This window comes from Euphorbia lathyris, chromosome 6, assembly GCF_963576675.1.
Source record: "Euphorbia lathyris chromosome 6, ddEupLath1.1, whole genome shotgun sequence".
Classification (NCBI taxonomy): domain Eukaryota; kingdom Viridiplantae; phylum Streptophyta; class Magnoliopsida; order Malpighiales; family Euphorbiaceae; genus Euphorbia; species Euphorbia lathyris.
In genome coordinates, this window is record NC_088915.1 from 16,112,746 (window position 1) to 16,125,284 (window position 12,539).

General features: G+C 36.3%; 2 protein-coding genes across 3 annotated transcripts; one reads left to right on the plus strand and one right to left on the minus strand.

Moving 5' to 3' along the window:
- The first annotated feature begins 1,199 nt into the window (after positions 1–1,199).
- Positions 1,200–9,099, plus strand: LOC136231982 (DEAD-box ATP-dependent RNA helicase 37-like). Of its 2 annotated transcripts, none has more exons than XM_066021018.1 (7): positions 1,200–1,462; positions 1,893–2,813; positions 2,907–2,990; positions 5,357–5,599; positions 6,244–6,411; positions 6,650–6,763; positions 8,318–9,099. In XM_066021018.1, the coding sequence occupies exons 2-7, from the start codon at positions 2,049–2,051 to the stop codon at positions 8,789–8,791; spliced, it is 1,848 nt and encodes a 615-aa protein (XP_065877090.1). In that variant the 5' UTR covers positions 1,200–1,462; positions 1,893–2,048; the 3' UTR covers positions 8,792–9,099. The 2 variants fall into 2 exon arrangements, with proteins under 2 accessions (XP_065877090.1, XP_065877091.1); XM_066021019.1 differs by having other exon boundaries at positions 1,200–1,458.
- A 1,217-nt stretch (positions 9,100–10,316) lies between these two features.
- LOC136234190 (uncharacterized) lies at positions 10,317–12,055 on the minus strand. The gene is made up of 2 exons (XM_066023980.1): positions 11,952–12,055; positions 10,317–11,806 (listed from the first exon to the last, which is right to left on the minus strand). The coding sequence occupies exon 2, from the start codon at positions 11,788–11,790 to the stop codon at positions 10,624–10,626; it is 1,167 nt and encodes a 388-aa protein (XP_065880052.1). The 5' UTR covers positions 11,791–11,806; positions 11,952–12,055; the 3' UTR covers positions 10,317–10,623.
- Positions 12,056–12,539: the final 484 nt, after the last annotated feature.

Consider the following 12,539-nt stretch of genomic DNA (forward strand, 5'->3'; position numbering starts at 1 on the left):
AAACTACCCATGAATAAGCCTAGGGAAGCTAACCCCAATCCTATCTTCTAAAAGAAGAGGAGAGATGAAACTAGGGGAAACAGAAAGGGTAGTAACACCTAACGTCCTCTCATGGCCCGCTGCCGCCAAGCGATCTGCAACACGATTCCGCTCTCTAAATATGTGACTGAACTCTAAGAACTCAAAGGAGGAGCAAAGCCTTTTAATAGCTTTAATGAGGTTGCGACTGTTAAGACCCATAGAATGATCCTTAGAAATCATTTTGATGGCTTCCATATTATCAGACTCCACAGAGAGCCTCTTAATACCCAGCCTTTTAGCAAGATTGATTCCAGTGAGAATAACCCAGAGCTCCGTAGAGAAGGAAGAACCCAACCCTAAATTATGGGAGAACCCAGAAAGCCATGCGCCCCCTGCATCTCTAAGCACACCTCCAGCCGCAATCTTACCATTACTGAGGCAGGAACCATCAGTATTCAGCTTCACAACCCCCTCTCTTGGCCTGCTCCATCTAACGAGATGGACATCACAACACTGAGAGGATCTGGCAAGGGACTCTCCTTTGAAACTATCAATAATAGAGAAGTTTTTTTCGAGAAGAATTCAGATAAGTTTGTCATAAATACAGTTTTATCTCCAAAAATCTTCTCGTTTCTCCATTTCCAAACTTGGTGACAGATAATAGCAAAGAAAATGTCACCATGCTCCATGTATGGAAGTAACTTGCTACTAATACAATCAGAGAACCAGTCGACCTCAGAATGGGCCATGAAGGAAGAGAAAATATGGTGTGAGAGAATTTTCCTCCAAACCTCTTTACCATTAGAGCAATCTCTAAAAGCATGGCACAAAGTCTCAACATGGCCTCTATATCTACTGCAATTTCTTTATGATTGTGTTATTGTATTTGTATTCTTTTATTAGAATTTTATTCTTTGTGATTGTCTTATTGTATTTATATTCTTTTCATTTAACGAAGTAAATATGTTTATAAAAAAAAACCTAAAAACTCATAAAATAATAAATTAATGTATTTTTTGTTGGGATGGGTAGGAGAAAGTAAAGCCGCAATCAATCTTCAACTAAAATTTCCCTTCCTTTTTCTTCGTGAAATAAAAGAAAGTTATTGGAATTCAATTTGATTTCTTACAATAATAAATAAATAAAAAAGCACAACGCAACGCAAGCTTAGGCGAAGCAAAAGGGCAAAAATCGAAAAAATAGGGATAAATAAAATAAAAACATTTTCCTTTTGAGTTAGAGAGAGAAAATGGCTTAAAATGCAAGACGAAAATACGTATACAAGATATTTTTGTTTCTGCCTTTCTCCGTTTCATCACTCAGACATATGTGTTTAGGGTTTCTTCTTCTTCCTCCTCCTCCTCTTACTCCTGTGGATCTTACACAATTTCCATCTTTGCTTCGTTTCTTCGATTTCTAGGGTTTCGTTTTTCATTGGCAGGTTCTCATTCTTTCTTCATTTATGTATGTATGTATGTATGCGTGCTTGGGTAGATTTTGGCTGCGTTTTACTACGTTGATATATATTTGAGTTGGATTTTGTATGTATTTGGATTTGTAGTTTGTTGCATTTTGATTTTGAGTTGGATTTTCTGATTTGGCTTTTGTTGATACAGCAGATCAAATTGATTTTTCCTTATGTTTGGTTGTTGTTGATGAAAGTGTATGTGCTTTCCGAGGAATTCCGTCTGTACTTTGTGTTTTTTGTGTATATTCTTGGTCTGTTTGATGTTGTTTTTGCCTTTTGCGGATAAAAATGTTGGCGTTGTGATTCCGTTTGTCATACTTAACTGTAACTTTTTTTTGTTGTTCTGTTTTCGAATGCAACTTGTCTCAGATCCTGAGGTTTGATCGATTTGTTGCTTGAACAGGTTAATAATTTGGGGGTTACATTGAACTTTTTGGTATTGAAACGAGCCAGTGCATAAAGTTTGTTGAGTAATTTGTTTTCTGCAAAATCGGACTTATTCTGTGTTTTATTTGGAAGAGGGTTTTTCCTGTTAAGATTTTGGGTTTTCTGAACTGTGATGAATACACGAACTTCATGGGCAGATTTGGCTGCAAACTCTGCAGCTGAGTTCACATCTGATTGTTCTTCTGCTGCCAATGGTAGTATAGGCACCGCATCTGCTGCTCCTTCTCGACCAACCTATGTCCCTCCACATCTCCGAAACCGCGCACCTGTGTCAGAACCACCAGCTCCAGCTCAAGCTCAGACTCTGCCTGCATCAAGTCAAGGATATGGTGGTGGTGGTGGATCTCGTTGGGAGGGTCCTAGAAATGATTATCGATCAGGCTATGGTGGTGGAGGCAGAGGTGGTGGTTGGGGCAACAGAACTGGTGGTTGGGATCGTGGCAGAGACCGAGAAGTGAACCCCTTTGCTGAAGATGAAATTACAGAAGAAGAGGCATTCACTGAGCAAGAGAATACTGGTATTAACTTTGATGCATATGAAGATATCCCAGTTGATGTAAATGGGGAAAATGTGCCTTCACCTGTAAACACCTTTGCTGAGATTGACTTGGGTGAAGCATTAAATCATAATATCCGCAGGTGCAAGTATGTGAGGCCAACACCTGTGCAGCGGCATGCCATCCCAATATCCCTTGCAGGCCGGGATCTGATGGCTTGTGCTCAGACTGGGTCTGGGAAGACTGCTGCTTTCTGTTTTCCTATTATTAGTGGAATTATGAATATACAAGCGCAGAGTGCACAGAGGCCTATGCGCGGGGCACGTACAGTGTACCCTCTAGCTCTTATTCTTTCTCCTACAAGGGAACTTTCAATGCAGGTGGAATTTAGTAATCAATTTAATTTTTTAAATATAACATACTTGATATTTCCTGAATATTGCAAGTCTTATACAACATGGCTATCATTTCAGATACATGAAGAAGCAAAAAAATTCTCTTATCAAACAGGTGTTAAGGCTGTAGTTGCTTATGGAGGAGCACCAATTAATCAACAGGTCTGTATTCATTTGTTAACATTGTTTGGACTGTTTACTTTTCTTTTCACTCATCTTGTGTCGTGTATCCCATTTCTAGTATTCTTATTTGATTGATCATCGTTCTTGGTGTCAATTGGATGTATATCTTGAATGGCTTAATGCATATTTACACCCTTAAACTTGGCAAGTTTTCCCTAATGGCTTCCAAGTAAACTATCACACTCCTATACTCGGCTTTAAAAAACTATCACACACCTATAGTTGGCTTTAAAAATCTATAAAAAGATGAGGAGGCATGCAAAGTGAACTCACGGTCTTTTTTTTTTATAGCATGCATGGCACCTCATCCGTCAAAAATAACAGATCAACGATTTTGTGTGTAGGAGGTCCAAATGAGCCAACTATAGGCGTGTGATAGGTTTTTAAAGCTAACTATAGGTGTGTGATAGGTTTTTAAAGCCAACTACAGGTGTGTGATAGGTTATTGTAAAAGTTCTAGGTGTCAATAAGCCAAATGTGTCAAGTTTAAGGGTGTAAATATGCATTAAGCCTATCTTGAATTCCTGGAACAAAATACTTGACCTTTTCACATTGTGAGAACAAGCAATGGCCTAGCTCTATGATTCATATAGTTTATTTGAATTCACTGTCTTTTGAATGTGCTTTGAATATTGTTATATGCATGATACTGTTTTCTTTTGTTTCATGAGAAGCCATTTCACGAATCTCTTCTCCTTTTCCTCCCGCTTGTGTTCTTGTCTTAATGAAAATTGTATCTTATGTTGTAGCTATATGGCATAGGTAGGAACACATATGTAGATCTTTTTTAATTGAAACTCGAGCTTTCGTAGGTATGCTCGGCTCTATTGTTAATGATGCCATGCATCTTTTTGATATGAAAGTTTATTGGTGTTTGCTTTGCTAAACAATTATACTGGGCTATTTCAGCCAGTTTGTTGAAATAGAAAACTTTGTGTAGTCCTTAAACGTTGTCATCTATAATATAACTATTGCAATATTAAAAGAAAAAGCCTGCAGCTTTTGATTTGAGTTGGAGCACTTATGAGTGAAGTAAAGAGGAATCTTGCTTAATCCTAACAAGAGACAGGTGCAGTTGCTTTATGGAACATAAACCATGCTAAGTGGACCATAATTTTTTTGGGAAAATTGCAAAATCTAAATTTGGCCCTTTTTACTACTTACTATTATTTGATGTTTAAGGTGAAACATGTTATCAAGTGGATTGTTGCATATTACTCAGTTCATGACATTTTGTACTATAGCATATTTGTTGTGCAGGTAATTTAAGTAGGGTTAAAATTTCTTTGATGTGTACTGCTCCAAATTCTATGAATTCTGCTTGTGCATTTGTTGCGTAAAGATGATTGTTTGGATATCTATCACAAACTCCTAATTTTCTAAGGAGACATTAAAGTTACTGTTTTCAGATATAGTATTGTGTCAACAAATAGCAATTTCAGTCCATGGGGTCATGGCTATGGAGAGGTGTGTCGACCTGTAATTGTGGTGGAAACTTTAAATTTTCTCTGGAGATATTAAAAACTACTCTTCAGATGTAATTTTAAACGTTGTTGTCGTGTGACCGAGAGGTCACGGGTTCGAGTCTTAGGAGTGGCCTCTTGCCAAAAAAAATTTGGCAGGGGAAGGCTTGCCCCCAGCACACCCTTGTTGTGGGACCCCTCCCCGGACCCTCGCTTAGCGGGGATGCGTAGTGCACCGGGCCGCCCTCTTTTTTATTACTATCTTGATCTGCCAAGCAGGTGACAATTGTATTCATGTCTAATGCATTTGAACTTAGGTTTGTAGTTCAATATCCAGGCTACTGGGTAACAGGTATGCTTTATGGAACTTAGGTTTCACTATCAGGCTTTCTTGTTTTGTTACAAGATGAAATCTAGAGACCTATTGATAGGATCTATTTTCAGCTGCTTCATCACTCTTTTTTTGTCATTAGCTGTCATTTAGGTGGAAGGTAGGTTCGTCCATCTTCCTGTTGCTGTAGTTGCCATCTCTCTTTGATGTACAATTATTTGTATGACAGACTTTTATCTTTTATCTTTTTCTTTTGAAATAGCTTTCTTTTGGTCTTAGAAACTATAACTCATCTTGACTTTTTGTCTATTGATTTAAAGCAACCAATTCAATGAGTGCATTTGCTATTTCTTTCCTTGCTCCAATATAATGCTTGTGTTTTTGTTAGTTGTTTGTCTGTGTGTTGTTCTCGAGATATTCTGTTGAAGCCTTACTTTTTTGCTCCAGTTTCTATTAAGAAATTGAATTTTGAGTCTTGAAAAATGTAAGTATCATATTGGGTTTCGATTGACCACTGTAAGTTAATTAATGAGTGAAATATATCTTGGCAGCTGCGGGAATTGGAAAGAGGTGTTGATATTCTTGTGGCAACTCCAGGAAGATTGGTAGATTTGTTGGAGAGAGCTAGAGTGTCATTGCAGATGATCAAGTACTTAGCCTTAGATGAGGCTGATAGGATGTTGGACATGGGTTTTGAGCCCCAAATAAGAAAAATTGTGGAACAGAATGATATGCCTCGACCGGGTGCAAGGCAAACAATGCTCTTTAGTGCCACCTTCCCTAGAGAAATACAGGTTCTTTTTCCTTTTTGTTCAAGTTATTTTAACTACTCCCTCCATTCTAGAAAGATGATTCTGTTTCTAAGTTCACACAAATTTAAAAAATGTAACTAATATTGTAGGAAACATTATTTTTATGTATGTTTTTACTAGTAGACCCCTACATTTGTTTATTATTTCAACTACAATTAATAATGATAGTTATATATATATATATATATATATTATATCTTATATTACATCTCTTTTCTCTCTTCAAATCAAACAATGAAGGAAAATTTTATATCTATCCTTTCCCTACTCCACTCCTACCTAATTTCATCCATCCTCTGTAAAATGCATCATTCCAATTAAGCAGACCTAATAGGGGAAAAAAGAAAATGGTATGTTGAATCTTATCTTGATGATGCAAAAAATCTCAATTTTGTTGCAGGCCTTTGCTAGAATTGAATTTGATAGGTCTTTTGATGCAACATCTATTTATTGAAGTATTAATATGTATTTACAAAATACAAACCAAAAAGCTGCATCATTGTATTGTATACTGTTTTTTTTTTTTTGGTTTGATTTTGTGTGGGTAAGTTTGGGTTGAGGTGGATAGGCGATACTTGAGGATGATGTACAAGTGTGTAATTGTTTTCAACATTTTTTTCGTGCAGAGATTAGCTTCTGATTTCTTGTTCAATTATATCTTTTTGACTGTTGGGCGAGTGGGCTCAAGTACTGATTTGATCGTACAGAGAGTTGAGTTTGTTCATGAGTCTGACAAAAGAAGTCATCTCATGGACCTTCTTCATGCACAGAGGGCAAATGGTATTCAGCCAAAGGTAATGCTGGAAAAAACAACTTTGCTTTTTACTTTTTTTTTTGTCCTTTCCTCACCTGTCCATCAACATTTATTTTTCCTCTTTCTCTTGTGGAGGGATGGTTTGAACCATCAGAGTCCCTGAATTGAAGGTTTGTTGTACTAGTAATCTATATAAATCTATCATGGATGATTTCGCTTGTACTTCTTGAATATCCTATCTACATGGTCCTCTCACAATTGCATTTATTACTTCTCAGCAATCTTTAACATTAGTTTTTGTCGAGACAAAGAAAGGAGCTGATGCACTTGAACATTGGTTGTCTGTTAATGGTTTCCCTGCAACAAGCATACATGGCGACAGAACACAACAGGTACTGGTGTTTCTTTCTTCTTTTATAATGCTCATTATCTATATTGATCCTAAACTTATATCTTGTGCTGTATGGATTTTCTCTCATGAACATTGGTTGCGTGTTAATTGATTTTGTTTCCTTTAGTCAGCATCTATGTTGCACGGACACTTCTCTTTAGTAGGTTTTGTATCTGTGCCTGTTTTTATTTGAAGGCTATTTTATGAAGGGTTATGTTTTAGAAATTCCGGTGTCCGTGTCCGTGCAACATTGATCAGCATGGGTTGGTATTGCCATGATTTAGGCTCTGTTGATTTTGTTGATTTTGCAACTTGATCAGTTGACAAGGGCAATGTGCTGCCTTAGGAACACACTAGTGCACATTGTCATTGCCAACTAGAACTCCGAAATGGTTGCACAACAGTGCAAAACAATGAAGTTATTCATGACATTGAAAATTTTAGTAACATATCTCTTTGTATTAAAAGAGGGCGAGCCTTGGCGCAACGGTAAAACGTTGTTGCCGTGTGACCAGAGGTCACGGGTTCGAGTCTTAGGAGCGGCCTCTTGCCAATTGGCAAGGGAAGGCTTGCCCCCAATACACCCTTGTGGTGGGACCCCTCCCTGGACCCTCGCTCAGCGGGGACGCGTAATGCGACCGGGCCGCCCTTTTTTATCTCTTTGTATTAAAAACTATTAATAACTACAAATGCTGTCAATTAGTTAGCATGACTATGGGAATGCAGTTTTCATATAACGCAGAAGTTGTATCAAAATGAGAGATATAAAATGGATTTAGAGTAATTATAAAGAGCCATTTATTGACAAAATAAAGAAAAGAAAATAGCTGCACAATTAATCTATCAACTATCAAGTTAGACCCATAGAAAGTTGCATATGAAGTGCAGTTCCTTCCAGCTGGGAAGGAATAGGATATTTTTTTACTACCTCTCTTCCCCCCTATTATTGTCATTAATGTTTCTGTATTTTGATTCTGATGTGAGGGATTTTACATCAAATTTATTTTCGTTGTCCATGCATGTTCCATTTTGTTCAAGAGGTTTTCATGTTCTCTTTTGTGTTTTTCAAAATCAGAATTGTTTATCCCTAATTTTGAAAGTTCAACACTTAAAGCATTGATTATAAAATTTTCGTAACTTGTCACTCTAAATTGAATTATGTTTTAGTCCTTGAAGTTTAAGATTGAATTGTGCTTTAGTCCATGCATTTTTATGTAGATATATTTCAGTGCTACCAACATCAAAACGATGTATGTTTAGCAATATTAATTTAGGGATAAAAGTGTGTAGTTCTTTACCAGAACCAAAATGTATATAAGAGGAAACCTCAGGGTTTGTTTCTTAATTAACAACTTTGCATAACTTGATTGGAAGACAATTGCTTTATCATGTATATCAGCAAAAACACGTATTGAACTAGAAAGACAAGCCGGACACTTGACGAGTTATTATCCCATGCTTGAAGACATTTAATCCCATTCATATCTCTTATCAAGCTTTTGCTCACCTTGAATTTGTTCTTAGATGTTAGTAATTCTATTCCTTAATCTTACAGGAAAGAGAACATGCATTGCGCTCATTTAGAAGTGGCAACTCCCCTATCTTGGTGGCGACTGATGTTGCAGCACGTGGTCTGGACATTCCTCATGTTGCGCATGTCGTCAACTTTGATCTCCCAAATGACATTGACGATTATGTCCATCGAATTGGACGCACAGGAAGAGCAGGGAAATCTGGTCTTGCGACTGCCTTCTTTAACGAAGGCAACGCCTCAATGGCAAGGTCATTAGCTGAACTAATGCAAGAATCGAACCAAGAAGTACCAGCTTGGCTCTCTCGTTATGCAGCTCGCACTTCTTACGGTGGAGGGAGGAACCGTCGTTCTGGAGGTGGAGGCAGGTTCGGTGGCCGTGACTTTCGAAGGGAGTCGTCTTCATACAATAGGGGAGGCGCCGATCAGTACAGTGCAGCAAACAGCAGCAGTGCATATGGAGGATTGGGTCCAGGTATGAGCAGTGCATGGGATTAATGATTCGATACACCTCGGATGGGACCGGTGTTTGCGGGTGGTGGTGACTACCCTATCCCCTTTTGTTATACATGTGTCATTTAGTTTTCTTTTAGTATACTGTTTAGAAATTGGGGATACAAGTTAGAGGTGTATAATGTTGGTAGGTTTTGGCTAACATACTAGTAATTTACTGGGAGCATTTCTTTTTTATTATCCTATAATTTTTTTTTTACCCTCCATTTAACTTTTTCAATGGTGGTTGTAGAATATTCATGTATGAGAGGCAGAGTTTTTCCTTTAATCAGCAACTGTTTGGAACTTCATTTCATGCAAGTAAACAATTGCATTTTGTTTCTCAATTTCTATTCTATTTATTTATCAAATCATTTGATGTTTGGAAAATATTTTTAGTGTCTTCTATGAACTGTTCTTTCTTACATTTTCACAAAATGTTGCTATATTTAACATCTGTGTACTGTTACAGTTTGCTATTGCCGATAGATAGTAAATATTAGTTGATTTTTCTGTTAAAAGTGTTTCGGAATTTTACTTTAATATTTTTTTTTTGTCTCTGTTCAGAATTAAAAGGAAAAAATATAGTTTTGAACAATGAAACCAAATGGGCACTTAACATTTTTTTTTTTGGTTAAAAGCAGCGGTTTTGAAATTTTATTTTAAGAGAAGAGCAGATTTGACTTTGAAATTTTATTTTAAGAGAAGAGCAGATTTGACTTTAATCCTAATGTTTCCAAGCAAGATCAATTCTAACCAAACATTATTGAAAATTAGAAAACACCGGCTTGGTTGGTATTTAACGTCATTTCAAACCTTTCAAATGTCAATTATATCTAAGATATTCAGTATATACTAACAAAATTTTAAAAAAAAATCAGTTAAAATGCTAAAAATTGAATCTTTATTTTTGTCAAATTGTCTAATATATTTACTGTGTTATTAATATAGTTACAAAAAGCGAAGAAAAAAATATACAAAAATGCTTCAATTTATCTATAAACTTGTTTGAAAAGTCTCATGTGGCAATTAAATAATATTCAAACCAGTTTTTTCAAAATTTTGATAGCGTATGATTAAAATTGATCTTACTTGAAAAGTTAGGATTAAATTACACAATTTTATAGGACTAAATAATTTTGCACTTCACTTAAAATGTTAGGGTTAAATTTGACTCTTATCCCAAACATTAATAAACACTTTTTTTAATGCAACATTAATAAACACTTAATACATTAATTTAAGTGTTTAATCAAATTATCAAACGGACCCTAAATATTAACAGTAAATTAATTGCTCGGATGCATTATTTCGAGAGTACAGTAGAATTTTACTACTTGTAAAAGATGTTATTCTAAAATTAATTAATATCTCATTAATTTGCGATAAAGATTCACATATTATTGCACTAGAAGAAAACGACATAAGAAAAAGTCACAAAGCATAGAAAACGACATCCACCCAACACTAACTGCAATTTGCTTTTTAGAACAGAACAAACAACTAAACAATGGAGGAAGATAATCAGAGGTTAAATTAAGCTAATTACTACTAATTTTTTACCCATCAAAGTTTCAATAAACAACACTAACAGTTATTAATTAGAAGCAGTGACGGAACCAAAACCCACAAACTTGGGTATTCCACACGCTACATAACACTTCGACCACTACGAATTAGAACCTCGACACAAACTCGAGTGTTCTCCACACAAGATAACACTTCGAGCAGTACAAATTAGAAGCAGTGGCGGATGCAGGACACAAACTCGGGTGTTCCATATAACCGAGCAGTGCAAATTATAGCACGCCACCCGAAAAATCCAAAATCCGCTCCGATTAGAAGAATGCTCTACTTCCATAGAACACCCTTGATCCATCTTTTTTCTTCTTCTTCTCAGTCTCTACAACATTATTGCTATGGCTTTGAATCAAATCGCCTCGATCTTCGTTTTCGAGCTTGTCGAGATCCATCGGAAGCTTCATCTTAGCTAAAGATTCAGTAAATTGTTGCATACTTCTCATATACATATCTACAATTTGTTGCTGCATTGCAGATTGTTCGGCTTCGAGATTAGTATTACCTAATGGCGATACATGGTCACGAATTTCGCTTCCCCCTTTCTTGGAAGTGGGAGTATCAGGAGCAGTGACGGAGCCAGGATTCACTTCAACATTAAGAGAATCAGATGAATGAGTCCGAGCCGCCTTTTTCTCAATGGAATCGGACGAATTTGAATTCGAATTCCCATCGCTTATACTAGTAGTAGTAGAGCTCAAAAACCCCGAATTCGAATTCCGATCCGGATCATTCGTGTTCATGGTCATCTCGTAATCATCAACCTGATACGGAGAGGCCCCGAGATGGAGAAACGAACAGGGTTTCGAGTCGAAAAACTCCGAAACCATCTGCTGATTCTCTCTAACAACATTGATATCAGGAAATTCAATCCTGGAATACTCAATTGGATCCAGCAACACAATTTCCGCCGAAATTGAAGAATTTGAAGCTGATAAATTGGGGGTTTTCACAGGGAAGGATGTGTTCTTCAAAAAAAGAGACAATTTGACAGTTCCAGCAGGAGAATGAAATAGATCAGTAGAAGAAAGACTGTAATCTTGAGTAACTTTACCTTTACCAAGAATTTGGGAAATCGGAACTAAAGCAAACCCTAAAAGTTGATCTTCTAAGTAATTTCTGACTCGGCTAAGCATCCAAATCTCGCATTTAAGAACAGCATCAAGTTGAGTTAATTTAATGAACAAATTTTCATTGAATTCAGGGTTTTTACCGCCGCCATTGATGATTCTAGTAGAGTGAGTCTGATCTGGATTATAAGTAAGTGAGAATTTAGCATAAACATCTTGATTATCGTATATACATATGTTGTGAATATTCCTAGCATGATGAACATAGATTTCAAGGATTCCTAAATCCTCAGAATCTCCAGAAGAATTTGAATTCGAATCGAAGAGAAATCCAGTTGTTTGATTGAATGAATCCATTGAATTGAAAGAGATTCTGTGATAAAAAATGAAGAAAGAAATCAATAAAAGATGAATGGGTGAAACATAAGCTAAGATTGAAGGAATGTATTAGAAGGAAAGAGAGCATAATAGAATATGAACACAAGAGTATTTTTTCAGAGAGAGAAAGAGTGACTTACAGTGGAGAAAGAAAGAAGAGCTTGCTTTGTGGAAATTGAAGAAGGTGGGCATGAGTAGTAGGTGAAGAGGAAGAAAATCAAAACAAGAAGATGTTGATTGTTTTTTCAATTTATTTTATTGATAAATTAGTTTTCGTTTGTTTGCCGGAAAATGTTAGGGCTTTCTCGATTCTATAGTATTTGTTTGTTTAAAAAAATAAGTTCAATAGAAGATTTTAGGTTAGCTAAGTGAAAAATATACGAAGAAAGTCTCGTTTGAAAACAACATCCACCCACCATCTCTTTTCGTGTTTTTCGGTGTTGTAGTCAAATAACGAGATATTTGTTTTTCAACAAAAAAAAATTTCTTGTACACAATTTTTCAAAACATAATATTTTTCGGTAAACAAACCGAACCTTGTAATTTAAAAAAAAAAAAATAAATAAACATGAGGTGTGGTTAGCATTGTCAATGAGGAGGAATTCATCCAACCGGGAGGAGGAATCCCCGTTTATCTTTTCAATGGGTAAGGATGGAGAAAATAAACTCACTAGACGCGAGATGGAGGCGGAGATGGAACCTCTCGTATCATATATAGTTTATAAAAA